The sequence below is a fragment of the Netta rufina genome (genome assembly GCF_964035555.1).
Source record: "Netta rufina genome assembly, chromosome: 3".
NCBI classification, from domain to species: domain Eukaryota; kingdom Metazoa; phylum Chordata; class Aves; order Anseriformes; family Anatidae; genus Netta; species Netta rufina.
Window position 1 is genome coordinate 33,226,442 of NC_140125.1, and position 19,822 is coordinate 33,246,263.

General features: G+C 39.4%; 1 protein-coding gene across 1 annotated transcript in view; it reads left to right on the plus strand.

Moving 5' to 3' along the window:
• LOC311207368 (visual pigment-like receptor peropsin) overlaps positions 1 to 19,028 on the plus strand; it is a gene marked incomplete at both ends in the record, with an annotated part of 29,175 nt that extends 10,147 nt beyond the window's left edge. The window contains 4 exons of the mRNA XM_084283373.1: positions 12,113 to 12,212; positions 14,277 to 14,381; positions 17,703 to 17,926; positions 18,591 to 19,028. Coding sequence (XP_084139499.1) covers positions 12,113 to 12,212; positions 14,277 to 14,381; positions 17,703 to 17,926; positions 18,591 to 19,028 — 867 coding nt within the window. The remainder of the gene's footprint in view (positions 1 to 12,112; positions 12,213 to 14,276; positions 14,382 to 17,702; positions 17,927 to 18,590) is intronic.
• Positions 19,029 to 19,822: the final 794 nt, after the last annotated feature.

Sequence of the window (19,822 nt, forward strand, 5' to 3'; positions counted from 1 at the left end):
TATGTCTAAAGTCTTTCTGGATTTGGGGTCTGGTACAATGAGTGACTTCCCTTTATGGCACACTTATCCCTGAACCTGGAGGCAACTTTTTGCCGGAAATTTGAAAAATGTTATTATTGCTAATTCTGAAACACACACACCTTCATAGACAGAATATAAATATGTTCCACAGATAAATAAGCACAAGCCTGGCTCTCTGGTGCTGTCAGTAACATCTGTGAGAAAGTATATTTAATGTGAATGTCTGCTTCATGAAGGAATCAAAAATCTGAAAATCTGAAAATGACAGGATAGCCTACAGCAAGGTACAAGTAAGATCATGATGAAGGAAAAGAGAGAGAGAAATAATCCTCTTTTCTTGCTTTATTTATTTATTTATTTTTATTTAAAGAGGAGGTTGAACTACTGTGTAACACAGCAAAGAGAATTTTTACAGCTTGTGTCTGCTTACCCAGAGAATACGATTTTTCTGCAGAACACTGATTAACCTAAGAGCTGTAGCTTCATTTAAAAAAAAAATAAAAATAAAACAAAGTTTTCTTACTCAAAATATGTGTCTATACCCATTTGGCAGACAAGGTTTTATCAAAATGAAGCTAATTATTTCCTCAGTAAAATCCCATTATTTCTCTAATGAGAAAATTGAGAAAATCTACAATTGGAATTTAAGGTCTGTTGAGGATAAGCTTCCAGAAAACCTTTTAATTTTCTTTATTAATGGAAGCTTTTCAGTTCACCAGACAAACAAAGACATACCTATGAATTGTAAAAGTCACACCCAAATTTAGAATAAAACAGAATCCCATTTTTCCACATGTTTTAAGAAAGGTTGGTGCTATGGTTAGGGAATGAAAGGTGAAATCTGGATCTCTGGGTTCCGTTCCAGCTTTGCCACAGACCTCATCTGTCAGACAGGGTAAACCACTTAGGCTGAAATCCTGAACTGAGGTCTGTGGCATATCAGAAAATTTACAGCCCAGCTGGTTGAAAGAGGTAGCATTAAATGACCTTTCTGGTTTCCCAGTTTTTACTACCAATGAATAGTATCAACTGTCTGTGACTTGCTGAGTGAAAACCAGGATATATTCAACAACAGGTAGGATTCCTGTTTCCATCAAGATTTTATTCTGTCTTGAGGGTCACAAAAACAAGTTTAAACCCTGGCATCCATCTTCTTGATTATTAAGTTTGGCAAAACAGAAGCCAGTGATGAAAAAGTAATATTTGTTAAGATGGTTCATAATTTGTAAAAGTACTGTGGCTATCTGTGAGACCCCACCTAGAGCACGGTGTGAAGCTCTGGGGCCCCTATTATAAGAAGGAGATGGAGCATCTGGAGTAAGTCCAGAGGAAAGCCATGAGGACGACTGGAGGCCTGGAGCACCTGTCCTATGAGGACAGGCTGAGGGAGTTGGGGATGTTCAGCCTGGAGAAGAGAAGGCTTTGGGGAGACCTTACAGTGGCCGTCCAGTGCCTAAAGGGGGCCTAGAGGAAAGCTGGGGAGGGACTCTGTCAGGGAGTGCAGTGGTAGGACAAGGCGTCATGGTTTTAAACTGTAAGAGAAGAGATTTAAATTGGATATAAGAAAGAAATTCTTTACTCAGAGGGTGCTGAGACCCTGGCACAGGTCACACAGAGAAGCTGTGGATGCCCCATCCCTGAAAGTGCTCAAGTCCAGGCTGAATGGGGCTTTGGGTAGCTTGGTCTGGTGGGAGGTGTCCCTGCCCATGGCAGGGGGTTAGAACCAGGTGATCTTTCAGAGCCATTCTACCCAAACTATTCTATGATTCTATGATCTTCAGGTTTTTAGGAAGAATATTGTACTGAAATTGAGGGAAGCTTCTGTGTTAAAAAAGATTTGTACACTTCTGTGCATATGCAGACAGCCAGCACAAAGCTCATTCTGAAAATGCTCATCACTGAACAGCAGTAGGATTTTGATGGCTTGTTTTTTGCTGTTTATATGGTGTGATACATTTATAGCCTGACCAGAATGGGTCTTGCATCTGGAAGCCGGGGAGTGGGGGCCTCGGTGCCAGGAAGGTGAAGTCATGCTTTCTGTCACAGCTCTCTGTCACAAGTGTGTGTCTCTTGGTCCCCTGTTCTCACTTAAGCTCCTCTGTAAGTAGCTAGAGTCACAATCTGGACTGCTACACACATCAAGGCTGTTTCTTCAGCATGACTCACGTGTTTTCCATAACTTGGTTCATTTTGCTGGGTCCCAAGGATAGCCTCACTTTGGCTTTCTGTCCTTGTCCATTTCATTAAACATTTGCTCCTGTTTGATCAGTCAGCTTCTTCTGTCAGGTATACTTAGGGAAAATTTATTTTTCCAAGCTAGCCTGTCATTTCTGTTTATGAAGAAATTTCATGAGCTCACCTCACTTAATCCACATAGCTATTTTCCCTTCCTCTGCCTTGGGCCTTCTTCAGTGCCTTTCGGTGATATTTTTCAAAAGGTAAGGTTCACCATGCTTGGCTGTCCCAGGTAGGGGGAGTGGGGAGGAGACATACAGATACTTCTCCTCTAGAACAATGTTGTCTGGGAAAAAGCCCTGTGTAACAAAAGAAGTACCTCTAGATAAAAGGACCACCTTGTTGCATGCATGCTGAACAGGACAGATGCATGTGCTCCCTGCTCTCCCCCTCTGTATGGAAGGAACACTACTATTCTTCCTCATGACAGATATTACTTTTCTTTTCTGGAGGTTTGACAGAGCTTTGCTGTCAAGAATGAGGTTACATGGTAGGTCTGTATACAAATACTGCTCCCACTGAATGCTCTGTATAGATATGATTTTCCAAGGGTGGCTTTTGTGTTCTTTTCACTTCTCGTTTATCCCTTCCCTGCTGTAACCCTGTGTCTTAGTCCTGTTCTGGACAGAGGGAGGACAGACAGTCTCTAGCATAGTCCTTTTTTTTTTTTTTTTTTTTTTTTTTCTTCCCCCTCTGGTAAAATTATCAGCAAGTAAACCAGCTCATCTAGTAAAGTTCAGGTCAGTGAATATAAGTCAGCAACCAAGAGCCATCTGTTCCCCCATTTACCATATTCCTAGTTAAAAGCTACCTCAAGATATATTTTTGTCCTTTCCATATGCTTTTTGTTCATATGTTCTGCTGAATTAGAAGTTGCTATGAAACCTGCAAATAACATTGCAATGCAAGCCTACTTGCTTGTGGGGAGTAAAGCTATGTTAATTCTCTGCATGTAAACATCCCTGTTTATTCTAAACTTTTTAACTCAACTAACAGAAACTTCTTCTTGTATCTGCCAATTATGTGCTCGATACAAAAGATGTGGGCTTCAGGGAGCTTCTATATAAAGGCAAAGGGTTGTAACCTATCTGATTCACATAAGTGCATTGTAGTCATGTCAGATACTGAGGATGGGCTGTGGGGAGCCCTAGAATTTGAAATGCTTCATAATCCTGGTATTTTGCCAACTATTGCAACACTTGCCAAATATTTGCAGTCACTAATTGATTCATCTCATTTCTTATGTTTGTGTGAGAATATAGGTGTGTTTTGTTTTGTTTTGTTTTTGTTTTGTTTTGTTTTGTTTTTCTTGTAGAATCACAGAGTCATAGAACATCTTGGGTTGGAAGCAACCTTAAAGACCATCTAGTTCCAGCCCCCTTGCTGTCAGCAGGGATGCCACCCACTAAATCACATTGCCCAAGGCCTTGTCTAACCTGCCCAGGGCCTCATCCTATTTCTTTGGCCCTGGCTTTTGCTCATTCTAAGGACCATGGAGCATCGGCATACAATAAATGGTCTTGGGCCTTGTATTCGCAGGCAAGGGATGTGGGTCTGAACACTTTTGAATGGAGGAAAGGGAATCCAGCTCTGCTGCACTCTCAGTGGGGAAAAAGAGAAACTTGATCAGCAATCCCTCTGCTTTTCACAGTGACATTGCTTAATTTTGGAAAGCCTTACATGTTAAAGGGACAGTGAACCCCAAGCAAGTCTGATCTGCAGCCTGGAATAAGACACTGAAAATCAGAAGGGAGGTGAGTGATGCCCCTCACCTAATGCTGTCGTCCACTTTAGGAGCATTGTTTGCCATGTCCAGTCTAGAAGCCAGGCTCTAAGGCACAATTCCCCCTGCACCAGGTAAGCAACCAGACACGCAGCCCTGCAAAACTGCGCATGTGCTGCTTATCACCTTCCATACTCGCAGCTTCCAGTCATTGCCTCTTGCTGACATTTAAGGCCAGCATTTTTGGTGTGATTAAATGCTTAAAGGTCTAATCTGACATTTCTGAGAAGGAATAACGATCATCTTTTGTAAACGTTGGAGGTGGGGTTCTGAAACACTGAAAGGAAACTTGAAACAGGAAATTCTGAGATCAATAACACGAAAATATATGGGCTCTTTTCTGAAGTTTTGAAGCAAGGACTTACAATCTTGAATAAATTATTTTATATTTTATTGATGGCATTTGCTTTCTCAGAACATACATTTATCTTTTTTTCCTACACAATGATTGTAAAATGTTACTAAATCTTTTCTGAGGGGAAAACAGAAGATTAATATCTTTTTGTTTTAACAACATGTTCTGCAAATAATCTGATAAATCAAAAACCCTGAAGACATTTATGTTCTTTTGTAAATAGAGCAGATTTGAAGTGCTTAGATTTCTGTCCATTTAATATAACCAGTATAACCAACCAATCTATTGGCTTAGCTAGATTATTGACTCTGTTAACTCAGTTTGTGATTTTTACATGTTTGTAAAAGTCAAGATGGTGTTAATGTATTACTGCACGTGGTGTGGTATTCCTCCACCTTCTGGGTGGAATGAATGTCCAGTGGTAGCTCAGCAGTCAGCATGAGGTAAACGCAATGGCAGATGGAAAGGACCAAAATGAAAGCTCACAGGCTTCCTTTCATCTCCTGGTACTTGAGAGATTACTGAAGAAAACATTAGGGAACTGTCTTCAGTTCCTTGAGTTCACTGCTGTTTGTGCACAGTGGAGCCAGAACACATGCTATAGGAGTACCTTCATCCTCAGCATGGCTTTCTGGAGCAGACTAGATTTGGCAGAGATTTCACAACCACAGACAGAGCAAGCACAGATTTGCTTGGTGTAAAAATCTTGCAAGATCATTGTATCCCAGCATCCAAGAGCTCTAGGACTGAAGCTTGGACAGAAGAAAACAGATTGTTTTCTCAAATCATAATGGCACAGGTGTGTGGCCTAATGTCTGCTTAGTTGATAAGTAATCAGCTATCTAACTATAAAATGTAAAAGAAATTAAAACAAATGTAAAAATTGAGTGAAAAATAGTTACTGAATATCTTAGCATAGTGCTGTGGTGTGATATTGCTGGGATTTTATTTATATATACCTTACCATTCCTGACATTTCAGTGAGATGAAAATAACCCAAAGTCAAATCATGGAACTGGCACTAAGAGCATTAAGAGATAAAACAGGTGTTAAAGGTGCTGAAGAAAAGCTGTGTAACATTAGCTCTGTATTCAGCTCACCCTAACACACTGATCCACTCTGAAAGGTGGGGTGTAGAGACTGATTTATAAAGCAAATTCAAAAATTGGTGCCCTTTACTTTGCCTGTACTGTGCTACGTAAAGACTCTTCCTCACCCAGATATGTTTCTCTGAACAATCTTTATATTTGAAATATTATGAATACAAGAATATTACCTCATGGACATTTTTTCGTTGCATAATGGATTTGAATACTCGAGGGGGGCAAAAGGGGGACAGGCAAAGATAGTAATCTTCCCTACTTATTCCTGGTCTGCCTTGATATAATCTGAAGAGTATATACATTGTAGTCAATAAGGTAAAAGCAGCTCACATAGACATCTGTGAGCTAAATTTTAATGAAAAAAATACTTTGTCTGCAGGGAAGGGAGAAAAAACTGTGCCTTTGCACAAACAGAATCATTAGCAACACAGTAGATCATTTCAGTGTAACTAATGTGACTGCAGGGAAGTTATGCCAGTTTCCATTAATGATGAAATCTCTCTCATTTTTCTGTAAATGATTATTTCTGCAGCCAATTGTGACAAATTAAGGAATATATATATTTGGTACTTGAAAAATTGTGACTACTCAAACTATTGGTTTCATTGTTTAACAGGACTTATGCAGCCCCTCCTGTGTCACCTAGGTACTGCATAAAATCACAGTGCTGCCTGGAAAGGGGACTCATTGGACAGTGATCATAAAGAAGTGGGAATTCCAAAGCCTAAATTCTTATTCCTGGACCAGTCTTTCCTCCTGGAGGGCTTTGAAACATCCTTTCCTTTTTTCCACTTTCTTACGTTGAAATTAGTAGTTTTCATCATTCTTCAGTGTTGATGTGTGTTCCTGAAAGACTAAATGTTATCTTTGCAAAAGCTTTCTCTTCCCCAGGCTGAACAACTGTCCTCTCCAACTCCCTCAGCCTGTCCTCATAGGAGAGGTGCTCCAGCCCTCCAATCCTCCTGATGGCCCTCCTCTGGACTCACTCCAACAGGTCTCGTGCTGGGGCTCCCATAGCTGAACGCAATACTCTAAGTACATAAAGTCAATAAACCACTAATGTGTAGAAAGCAGTTCCTGCTCAGGTCCTGTCTCTGACCCTGTGCTGACTGGATCAATGACAAGAGGACCATTGTTTGTAGTGGGCTTTGTATGGCATCCAATATTTTCACATCACTGTATGTGCAGGATAGGATGATGTTGCACCTGTTGGCCTTCCACATAACTCCCAAGAATATCTTTTGCACTTCCTTCCAGGTTGTCCCTGGGCTACCTTGGAGAACTTGGATGGTTACTTGTAATCTTTGGGCTGTCCTGGCAGGGTCTGTAAATAGTCTGTAAGACCTCTTCTTCCCTTGAGAGATGTGTAAGCCTACATGAACATTTACCATGACCTTTAGAAAAGGCAAAGCTGGTACTTCTTCACTTTGAAAATTAAACTTTGACTTAACCTGACATTAAATGACCTCAGTTATTGGGGTAGGATCACCGTAGGTCATAAAGTCAAGCATTGCTTTCCATGGAAATGTAAAGATAAGATAGGTGACTCATGAGGCTGTTTTCTTTTATCTGCTTATGTATTTGTTTATTTATAGTAATGGTGCTGCTAACAATAAACGAAGCAGCCTCTGACTTAACATCACCAAAGTGGAGAGGAGTTTTGGCTCAAGCCCACTGACTTTTACACAGCATAGCGTGGAGGTTCCCAGAGGACAGTTTCTTATCTAGTGCTTCTGAATTTCCCTGTGCAGTAAGCCACAGAAATATAATAGTAATGCAGCATTTAACCTGAAGATGGGAATTTTCCCACTGTTTCTGGATCTAGGTGGTATGAGATATGTGCTTTGTCTCTTCCTCCCCATTCATTCTTTATGGATGGATGGGAGAGGCATGAAACCTGTCATGGTCCCACAGCATCAACCCAGAGCCAGAAAGGAGGTGCTCACAGGCATGTGCACATGTGGTACTTGCAGTAAGATTATAATCCAATGAAGTTCTGTAAGGAAATTCTGAAAGAAATTTGACTTTGTTAAATTACGTGTTCTTGCTGTAGTTGTTACCTTCATAACCATACACATTTGTACAGGCATAATACCATGAGTATAAATTGTGACTTGAGAGGGCTACAACTAATAACTCAAAGCCACCCAAAAGTAAAAGTTGAATCTCATTAAGCCAGTATATAAATCTAAAATAACTACAAGCAAGTAGACTTATTCTGAGTTCCCTAATATTATCAAAGCCAAAACCTGATCTGCATATATTAATACTGTATATATTAATAGCTTGCACCAACTGTACATTCAACTATCTAGTGTAGTTAATACAATTATATCTTTATATATAATTGTATAGCCTAAATATTGGATTCATGTTTTCCTATCTTTAATATTTATGCAGTAAACAGAAAGGTTTAATTACTTGGTGAACACAAAATACCGAACACCTGATGGTTTAAGCTGTATAATCCTGTTGGGTATCAGTTCTCATCTCCTACTAGAAAATTAAATGTTGTTGGTGTCAGAGACCTCTAATAGCTTGGATTAATGCAATCACCTCTGAACAGGGCTACCTTTGAAGCACAGCAATGTGGTGCGAGCGGAAGACACTGTTGAGACTGTGGTAGATTATAAATCTTTTTTACTTTATTACACTAAATTTTACCAAAGCAGTTTGAGCACTTTAGGAACACTACACATTGGGAGTTTTAAGCAGTCTACTGTGAAGACTGCTTTTGATCACAAACTTTGGTAGTTCTTCCATTTGACAGAAGATTCACTATAAGGCAAAATAGTTCAGTGGCATATTACTGAAGTATTGGAGAGATGGGAGAATAATGTTGAGAATAATTAGATGTGAGTGGAATATTTTCTCACACTGAAAACTCTGAGAACTTGTTAAACTTTAAAACGTTCTCTGTTTTAAGAGAACTCACTGTTTTTGTTTGTTTTTTTATGAATGTATTTCTTGAAAATTGATTAGATGATTTTTTTTTATTTTTTTATTTTTTGGTCTTTTGACAAAAGGGAGGTTTATTGCCAATGTCTACTTACATTATGATAAGGGAATAATCTGATTTGTACTTATTAAATTATTCTGAGAGATGATATTGTGATCAATTTTACTATAGGCAGCGGAAAAATAATCTCTGTTAAAAGTTTATCTTTTTATTTACATATTCATTATCTCATATGTAATAGAAGAGGCACTGTGGTTCTGAAGGGAAGTAATGCGCTTCAGGGAATTGCAATAGATTCACCAGCTGGCCAGAGGAGGGAGTGATGCAGCCATCCTGGCTGTTGAGATCTATGTTTCAGCCTAACTGAAATGTAATAGCTACTCTGGCAATCTGCTTTTGTGCCATTAAACCTTGATTAATCCAATAATAGGCTATATTTTTCTTTGTCTGCTGTAAATGAAGACAATCCTTATGAAGTCATTAGGGATACATAAGTAATAAAGGTAGTAAAACTCGGGTGCTCATAGCTAAAAATGTGATGGTACACTGGGGATTTCTGACTCTCCCTGTGGTGAAGGAAAACTTAAGAAACAAATTTGCATGCAGTAGAAGCTTTATGTCTTGTGGCTTGTAAATAGTATACCAAGAACATTAGTGAGATTTAAAATAAGTACAAAGCAGAGAAAAAAAAAAAAAAAAAAAAAGGAAGAAAAAAAAAAAGCCTTTTCTTCAGTTGTGCCTTAGCTTCCAGGCAACATAAAGATAATGAGAAAGTTCTGTGAATATCTACACAGCCAAAGGAGCAATGTTGGTATGGCACTGAGAAAAAACCTTTTAAAACTGCTAATTTACTTTTATTTCTTAATAGGTAAAAAGGAAAGGTGGTGGGTCAAAATTACTATATGGTCAATTTTTTGTTTCTATTGGAATTCATTGTTACCTATCAACACCGTTGGTATTCAGTCATAATAGGAAGGACAAGATTGCATTACACAAAAATGGAGGAAATGTGACTATGCAGGAGGGAGATAGCTGGGGGTAGAATAAATGAAAAGGAAAAACAGAACCCGGGAAGGAGAAAACCATTGCTCTTTCTGAGTAAGTACAACCATTTCTAAGGAAATGGTTAGTCAAGTGTTTCCTTGGCTGTGCATCTTTAAGCTAGCAGAAAGTTGCAAATACTTTTTTTTTTTTTTTTTTTTTTTTTGTTACTTACAGGTAGTAAAAGCTGTGGCTGCAAAAATCAGGACTATGCTAGAGTAGCTTTTCTGTTGCTAACTACATTGGGTAGTCACTCTGCTTGCTACCTGCAGTCAGCGTTGTCTGTTTAGGAGCAGAGGTCTTTCTTCCATATCCAGTTGTATATGCTTGCTGTCTCAAGAGCTTGCTCATCCCTTGTATCTTTAGAGAAGTTTGGCAGGGATAACACTGGTTTGAGGATCCTGCTCCCAAAGCAGCCCTAACGCTGCTGCAATGTTCTCTCTTATTTCAATCTTCCAGATGCCATGGCCTCTGCACGGGCTGCTCTGCAGCTTGAGAGCCATCTCATTTACCTCCTTTATTTGTTTCATCCCAGCTCTCTTGTCATCCCCTGAGCTCCCTCTCCTCCTTGCCCCTTTACCTTGTTGGCTGTGTCCCAGTCGTGCAGCACAGCCGCCTGTGGGATGCTGCTGCTGGTTTGGACACAGTGACTGTGTGGCCCTGCTCAAATCTCTGATTGTAGCCCCACACTAACAGAAGCAACAGTATTCTGATGCGCTGAAATGCTTTTGTGGAATAGCAAGAAAATATTTTGGCTTGTTCTTTCTTATGGTGATGGAGCTTCATCTTAAATAGTAAAGGGGAAGAAGTATATTTCTAAACCCACTTTCCTCCCTTGTAAACATGCCCAAGGGCTATTCCAACTGAGGACTCAATGTAATTGTCTCTTAGCTCTGATGTGAGGGAATGGGGGAATGGAAGAGCTGTGGTCATGCCTGCAGGTAGCAAAACATAACGTGATGTAACTCAGAAAAACCCACCTGGTTTCAGCATAGAAGGGCTAATGGATACACACTCCAAAGTTTGTCCTACTACTGAAGTGTTAAATCTCATAGCCCTTTAAAAGTAATTTCAAAGTGCTTCTTTGCCTCGCTGCTGAAAGACTACTTCCTTTCTAATCTAATAACTGGAGCAATTGGTTAAGCTTAACGCTTAAGTGTGGTTTCTCAGTAGCCCTCAGCCATGCTGTTTTCTGACTATATGAAGCATTGTTAGAGCACATGGAGAAGTGACAGCTGTTTGCATCAAAAGGGATGATGAAATGGAGAGCACGTGCTTGTATCCAGGTATTTCACTCATCTCCACAATACACAGTGGGTAAAATTCAGCCAAATGCAGCCTATAGTAAGTAGCTGAGGACATCTGTTTTCTGATGTGAACCTTGTTCGCATTTATACATCAAGTATGAGTTGATTGTAAGGAGAGCGTAGGTGGATTTAGCTTGTCGCAATAGCAAGTATTGTGTGCATTTAAAATAGGTCTGGAAACATTGGCCTTAAAAAGTACTTAGAGTCAGCATAAGGGTGTTGGTGGCAAGAAAAAACACCAGTGAAAAACGATGAAGCCGCCCTTTCCTATCCTAACCCTTCACCCAATTTAATTTATACAATCTGCCATGGTCTCAGCTTTGAACCTGGATTAAAGCCCCAGATTCTGGGATAAATTGAATTCCATGGGAATTGTGCCCATTCACACAAAGACGGAGTTTGTTCCCTTAGAATAATGATGTGCCTTCCCTCCGATAATTTTACAACTCGAATGCCAAGTCGGAGTCCAGCGACACTTGCTCAGTGTTCCTGCCTCCCTTGGTGTAAAACTGACACCTCCAAGAGCTCCTCTGCTCTGCCCGGTTTGGTACATCACCACAAGCTTTCAACAACAACAAAAAAAGGACTGCCTTCAGTATTTTGCCTGGATCACTTCCCAGTCAGATAGCATTCCCTAGCAGATGGCTGCATCCACCTTCACTGCAGCCAGCAGTGGCTCCATTCCTACATTCGCAGTTGACACCAGCAGAGTTGTTCCTGTCCTGCACGTGTGCGGCTGAGACCTGACATCAGTGGGAGCCGGAGGTGAGGATCAGCATTGGTAAATAGTCAGTAACACCAGCACTGACACCCAATCCATTTGGAAGATTGAGTGTCAGATGTTTTTATTTAATGTTTTGCTAGGTTTTTCTTGCTCAGCTGAACCCATTACCTCCTATGTTCTTTCCTCTTTGGCCTAAAATTCATGGAGTTGGTTTGTGTTTTTACTCTGCCTCAGTGGGTTGGCCACATCCAGACCCTTTGTGCACATTCAGGGGTTTTCTTCACTTGAGTTCAATCTTTTTTCTCCTTCATTTGGCAAGTCATTTCAGGGAAACTTAGATGTGAGGGTGTGTTTTCTTGTTTATCTGATGTACGTGACAGAGCACTTTTCTAATTTTTGAACATTTACTTGCTCACTGATCCTATAGAAGATGACTCCTCCTGACATTTTATATTTCCCTGCTAGTTGGGTTGCTGGAAAAATTTTCGAGAGCATTAACATGAAAGTGACAAGAGCAATCCCTGTGGTTCTTTTCCCCTCCGGCACTGCAGTAAGAGAGCACCCTGTGCTGCTTTGTTTTTCAGGTTGATGGCTTCCTGACACTTCTCTTTGGCCTGGCGAGCATTAATACCCTTACAGTGATCAGTGTGACTCGCTACATAAAAGGCTGCCATCCTGAGAGAGGTAAGGAATAAAGGCAGATCCAGTTCTGCCTTCACTGAATTTGTTTTAAATCTGTACTCCTTTCAGTTATACAGTTTATGAAGTATAAATTAGATGCACTGGAAACCATAGCCTAATGTAGTCAGGTATGTTAGAAACATGTTTGCACAGAATCCTTCAAGAGTTAACCCCTAAAAAGGCTAAATTATTAGCAGTACCCTTTGGTTACCATGGTTGAAATTTACTTGTGCAGAAGACAAGACCTGCTGATTCTCTGGGTTTCTTAGAGTACAACTTAAATAGCTCTCAAGTGATTCATACCTCTTTGCCCAGAATCACTGTAACCAACAAATTTTCATCTTCTGTGAGATGATATTTAGGAGAGCTTCCAGCCTCGATAAGATCCCTGGTTCAGAAAGCACAGGCATTGTGGACTGCTTAGATGGCACTGGGAATACCCAGCCTGCACATCGTGCCTCCAGCGTTCACAGCTCTGTGCAGCCTGGCATCCCCATGTGCCCTTCCCACTTCCCCTCAGTGGACAGTTTCATACCACGGGAGATGAGAATTACTGGCACAGTTCCCAGAACTGACCATAACCCATCTCTACTCTGTCTCCTGCCTATCTCCTGGGTCTGTGAGGCATCATAGACACAGCTTCTCACCCACAATTCCTCCTCTTCCAATGTCCTGGTATCTGCAACCTGAATATCTCAAGCAACTACTCTTCATTACTGTCTGCAGTGCTAGAGACCTTTCACCAAGTGCTCTGTTTTTGATGTTGTTGTTTGTTTGCTTTTATATGTCTTTTATACCTTTATATGTCATTTATACCTTTGGTATAAATGCCTCTCTAAAGGCATATGAGTGCTCCACTGTTCAAATCTAGTCTGAAATCCTTTACATGTGAGGTGAAGACCCCATCAGAGCATAAACATGCCACCCTCTACTGTTTTTCCTTTGTGATTCTTTATGTCACCACTCTCCCCCAAGACACTCTCTTTCACAGGATCAGGAGAAACCTTTCCTTGCCATTCAACTTGGATCTTCTGTCTGCTGAAACTTTGACCTCCACTGGGAGCCTTACTTTGTCACTCCTCTTTATGCCTACATATTCTATAAATTCTCCCTAGTCTTCCTTTCACCATGCATACATAATGTATTTTAAGTTTTCATGCTCTCATTATGACTGGATTGTACCATCTTTCAAGAAGGAACTTACTAGTATCTCCATATAAAACATGTACAAATGCACTGGATGCATTGTATATGTTTGTTTTTCTAATAGCATGAGCATTATTAGCTCTGAAAAGAGCTTCTACAGGGAGGTCTTTTTTTTTCCACAAAGTTCTTCTGCAGTTTGCTGAAGTTTTAGATTTGTTGAAGTTCATTTTCAAAACAACCTGTTCAAATTTGTCTCTGCTGTATTCTATAGCTTATATTCACTGCAAATTAGGAAGTCATATTTAAAATGTTTCTCTTTTGTAAAGCTGCAGCACAAGTTCATCTGAGAGTGTGCATAATTTGTTTGCCTCTTCAGGAAATCTGACCAAGTACTCAATATAACTTTACATAAATTTTGAAGAACAGAGATTAGTGGCCACATAAATACTTTCTGTGTAGACAAAGAAATTACCGCAATGTATGGCAACAGTGGGACAGATTAAATCATTTATACTGAATGACTAATATAGTTTGACCAGATAATATTTCTTGTCCTTTTTTAACAGCAAAAACTTTGAAATGAGTAAGAAAATCCTAGGATTTATTGTTTGTTTCATATAAAACAACATAGAATTGTTTTGTGCTTTTTACAAAATCACAAAACAAAACTGACACAGAATTTGCCAGTTCTGCAGTGCTCAACAAACACTGTCTTCTGCTAAAAAGCTGTTCAGTTCCACTGCTCTACAAGTGGTCTTGAACACAATCCAGACAAGTTTTCATATTTCAGTTTTTCTTATAAATACCTATTTCTGACTTAACTTTTCTTAAATAGCTGTGTTTCCTTTATTGTTTGTTGTTCTAATAATGGCTTTAGATTTCAGAGGTTAAGAGGTTTCTGACTAAACCATGCCATTGCAGGTCACTGTATCAGCAACAGCAGTATGACGGTGGCTCTGGTTCTCATCTGGATAGCAGCTTTCTTCTGGTCAGCAGCTCCATTGCTTGGCTGGGGCAGTTATACAGGTAACAGTTATCTTTCAGTTGTACATATTTGGCACCTCTCCACTTAACTAAACAAAGATACTTAGCTTTTTTTCTTGGTGTTTGTGATAAACCAGACTGATTATCAGTGGAACTGAGAAAATCATTTATCATGCATGATGTATATGCACAGTGTGCCTACTTTGGTATGGGCTCTAAAGAGATTTGTTTCTGCAGATATCACAAATGTGTATTACCTATGAAAAAAAAAAAGAATATAGGGCCAGAAATATTTGGCATGGTTAAGCAGTGAGATAAAGGAAATTACCAAAAGGCATCCTTCAAAAACTGTCAAGATTAGGGAGCTAGAAAAGAACACAAGTTCCAGCAAGTTGAACTTGAAACTATAGTAAGACAAGCCAGAAAGATCTGGTGAAACAGTTTGAAAGTATGAAAACTAACATAGCAAAAGATGATAAAGATGCCAGAAAGTCTGTCAGTCCAAGAAGTGATTAGGATGCAAGATAAGGCCCTAGCAAAAAAAAAAAAAAAAAAAAAAAAAAAAAAAAAAAGAAGGGGGACTAGGGGGAATAATTCATTAGTGAACACTGAGGTGATTCAATAGCTAATTTTCTCACACCAGAAACTTTCATTAGGGGGAAAAGGTGGACAAATTGTCTCAAGTTAAGTCTCTAAACAAATCAAAATAAATTTCTAGGAACAAATAATAATAATAATACAGAAGTCCTAACAACTAAAATTCTATGACTGAAATTGTCCAAGTGTATGGATCCTGTAGACATCTGCCCTTTGATCTACAACATTCAACATATTCATAAAACAGTAGCCAAGAGTCAAGGGGCAAAAATGAAATTACAAAGTTGCTGAGGATACAGTATTAGTTTGGATAACATTCATTTTGCAGTGAGAACAAAGCTTCACTGTGGGAATGTGCAGAAGGGTTTTGGTGTGCTGAGCTTCTGGGCAATAACATGTCAGAGATAATTCAGAGCTAAGGAATCTAAAATCATACAGGAAAAACTTGGTGCATTTGAAATGGTGATTACCAATTGGAAAACAGAATATAGAGCTGTGTTTATAGGTCTATGAAAATATAAACATGATGCTCAGAGATGGAAAAATAGGGAGAAAACACAAGGTACTATCAGGAAACAAAAATCAGAAAGCCTAGATCTCTGGTGTGGCTGAAAAGACTTTGCAGAACGACAGTGTAGGTAGAGAAGAGATTTCTTCCCACGAGAACCTGCTCATGGGGTCAATAACTGGGGGCTAAGGCTCAGTAGACTCCAAGGTCTACTACTAGGGTGAGGTTTATGGCAAGGCTGAATATCAGGAAAAGGCCAAAGCCAGAGCTGCAGCATGTGTATGTTTATTTATTACATACATATGCTTTGAAGTATCGCTGCACCCTTGAAGGACACATGAGAAAAGCAGCTATTTCTATGATTGTTGAATCAAATCCAACAATCCCAAAGCAAACAGTTTTATCAGTGTATTAGGCTCTGTGGATCTTTTGTTTGGGACAGAATGACTGTTCTAATTTTATGTCTTGTTTCTGCACTCTGGATATGTCATAAGACTTGAGGAGGAGGTTAGATTTGTCATTTCTGTATATCTTCTGGCATGCTGTGTTTTCATATTCCAATAATCTTAATAATACTTCATTTGTAGAATGATTTCTGACATCTGTTTTTGGCCCTAACTTGGAGTCAGGGACTTCTTTGCTCTGTCAGGGCATCCAAGTGCCCCCGTGGATCCTGCTTGTTATTTGGATTCAGCTTCCTAATGCCAGTCTTCATAGCAGCTTCTGTGAGTGCTTCTCCCTGCTGAGAATCACAGCAGTTTCAGAAATCGCGGTCTATCTGATTCCAAACACGATTCCACAAAGGGCACCCATGAAGATGTGGGAGTCCAGCAAGGGCAAGTTCTGCAGCAGGCAGTGGAGCAGGATGGGTGCCAGCCGACCACGGCATGTAACACAGCCTCTGATCTGCCACTTCTTCACAGCAGCTGCAGAGGTCCCCAGGACCCCACTGACTTTTGAAAATGCCACTTGCCAGTGTCCCTGATGAGGGAGGGAAAAACACAGCCCTGAATTCTGACTCATAGAAAAACTGAGGGATTTTCTTTTCATGTCATGTGGAAGCTGCTTTCTTTTTTGAAGTCAGAAGTTTTCACAAATGAGAAACTCAGAATTAAGCCAGATACTATGGTTATCTATTTGAATTGTATCTTGGGATCTACTGATTAAAAAGGCAAAGGAGATTCTATTACTGAGCACATCCAGACAGCAACACCTAAAGTTCTTGGTGTTAAAAATATTGAGCTCTTTTTGATGAGACTCATGAAAGTGATTTTAATCTTTTGCTCCTTTAATTCATCCTATCTAAACCTTCTATCACCCATGAGGAATTAAGGGATTTTTTTCTTCAGAATTATTTCTGGATGCCAGGGAGAGATCTGTTGCTAAATCATGCAAGCTTCACCTGTGTTGTATTTCCAGGACTTGTTAATACTTGATTTATGTAATTTTGGTTTATGCTTCAATTATTTATAATTTGGTTTACTGCCATGGCTGTCAGGGGAGGAATAATAGCAATAATAGTAATAATAATATTAAACCACACACAAAATAGCTTTCTTCCCTTAAACCAAAAATCAACAACTCACAAAATATAGAAAATCCTTAATGACATAAAATTCAAGTTTTGTGTAAGAACACATTTGCAAATTATATCCTTTCCATTAACAGCATATCATCTGTATTTATATGCTTCATCTTCCCATAATTTTGATCAGCTGTATCAATTTGCTTTCATCTCTCACTAGAGTAAAACGTTCATTACCATTTTGCTTCTATTTAAAAAAAAATAATAATAAACTCAATACTTTTACTTCCTACTTTGCTATGTAAGTATTGAATTCTTACACATGACATATTGTCCCTGCAATTGCTTGTTATGCTGGTATAGAGCTCGTCTTAGAAAGTTACTACATAGAACACTGTCAAATAACAGGCTACAGAGGAATATCAAACCTACTAAGTTAATCCACAATTAGCATCATAATTTCCTATCTTAAATCAACAGTTTGTGCATTATGGATCTACACAGGAAATCTAAATGGTACAGAATGATAATATGCATTAAAACTTGTTATGGTCTAGCCAGTCTTGAAAAATTGTTTATGTAGGAGATTGTTTCACAGCTCATTAAATCAGAAAGAGCACTCCATTCTTTACTGCCTAAAAGAAGAAAAATACAGCTTCTAAATTGATATATTAATCATGCAAAACCAGATAAATGTTCTAAAACTGCTAACCAACTTATTTTTGTTTTCCAGATCGCATGTACGGAACATGTGAAATAGACTGGGCAAAAGCCAACTTCTCTACAATCTACAAGTCCTACATTGTCTCCATTTTCATCTGCTGTTTCTTCCTACCTGTGACAGTCATGGTCTTCTCATATGTGTCAATTATCAACACTGTCAAACTAAGCCATGCATTAACAGGACTCAGCGATCCCACAGACAGACAGAGGAGAATGGAGCGGGATGTCACCAGGGTGAGTGTGGGTTTCATATTGGGTAGGATTCATCTCAGTGAAAGCTGTCTATCCAAAAATTAAGAAGAGAACAGAAGAGAACAAAACCCACCACTCACATTTAATTTCTCTGTAATCTTTAGTGACAAAGTCTGAACTCAGTGAAGTTAACATAAGGATTGTTTAAAATTCCTGCTCCCTTAGTTGGCTAATATTAGTCCTACATAACACGAGAAAAATAATTTAAATATAACTGGAGCAGGTTATACAGCACAAAAACTGAAGTTTTGTTTGGCATATTCCCTTTTCTTTCAGCAGAGATGTAACTTGTGTGTGTGCTCAAAAAGCAACAAGGGAACTTTCAAATTACTTTTCCTAGACCTAAATCTATCCTAAGTCTTCTGAGTTCAGATAAACATTCAGGGGGTTGTAGCTATTTTCATTCCATTAGATGAGGCATTGCTCAAGCACACCTCATACCCAAATTAGGTATCTAACTTCTATGCCTACCTGGCTCCATCAAAGCAAAACTTTTGCTTGTCTGTACACTCCTGTGAGCCATACCTTCAGTAGAAGCTGAACGTTTCCCTTCCAGCTGTGTTTTCAAGCTACTATTACCAGTGTATTTCTTCCCTGATGCAGTCTCCCAGTATAGATTTAAGGCTATTTTTCATCTTTCTTCTAGGTTTCTATTGTCATTTGCACAGCCTTCATTATTGCATGGTCACCATATGCTGTCATCTCTATATGGTCTGCCTACGGTCACCCTGTGCCCAACCTTACCAGCATCCTTGCCAGTTTGTTTGCTAAGTCTGCCAGTTTCTACAATCCCATTATCTACTTTGGAATGAGCTCCAAGTTTCGGAGGGACATTTTCATCTTGTTTCATTGTGCCAAGGAAGTCAAGGACCCTGTGAAGCTCAAACGTTTCAAAAACCTCAAGCAAAAACAAGAGCCTTCAAAGAAAGAAGAGAAGTATGCAGCAGATATGCACCCTGCACCGAGCCCTGATTCTGGGGTGGGAAGTCCAAGCAACACTCCACCTCCAGCAAATAGGGAAGAATATTTTGGCATTCGTGATACACCATCTAATAACCCTGACATTGAATGTGATAGACTGTGAGTTTTGTGGCCACTTAACGCACTCACCCACTTTGTGTTCAGCAAGATCCTCTTCAGATCACTGCTTGAGTGATCTCCCAACTCCCGATCCATCTGTTTCTTGCTATAGCACTGATGGTTATGCAATTCAAGCAAATCAGATGACAAAGTGATATTTTCATTCTGTGTAGGTACAAAATGCTACAAAGCATGTTATAATGTGGGCAGCACACCCAGTGCCAGAAACATTCCATATTCACATGTATACAAAAAAAAAAGGAAGGCTGACTTATGAAGACAATGGATTAGCTAGCAAAAAGATCACTAATGTTCCCATCCAAACTGTATTAATTATGAGATTACATTTCCAAATTTTTGTTTGTTTGTTTGTTTTTTTTACTCTTTAACAGTCTCAGCCATAGAGGACCACTCCCTGTTTGTCTATGCAAGACAGAGCTGTAGATCTCGGCATTTTGTAGTCACTGTAGGTTCAACAGTGGCTTTACACTTTTCCTTGTTTGTTTGCAGAATTATTTCCATCTTTCCCAACTTTCCCAGTAAGCAGGGCCTGGCTGTAGTGTGCCCATTCATTAAAGCCAAAAAGCTGGCTTTAATTTTCCTGATGTGCCTCCAGCTTGATTGTTTTTCTACATGACTATTAAGGTGGAGCAAGAGATGCCATGCAGGCAATGAAACCAAGGACATTAAGCCTGCAAGAATATTGGCAAAGTATGGCATCAGAGCTATTTACAGAATATAATCCAACACTTTGCTGCTGCTCTAAAGAAAGTTTTTGTACCTGCCTAAAAAAAAAAT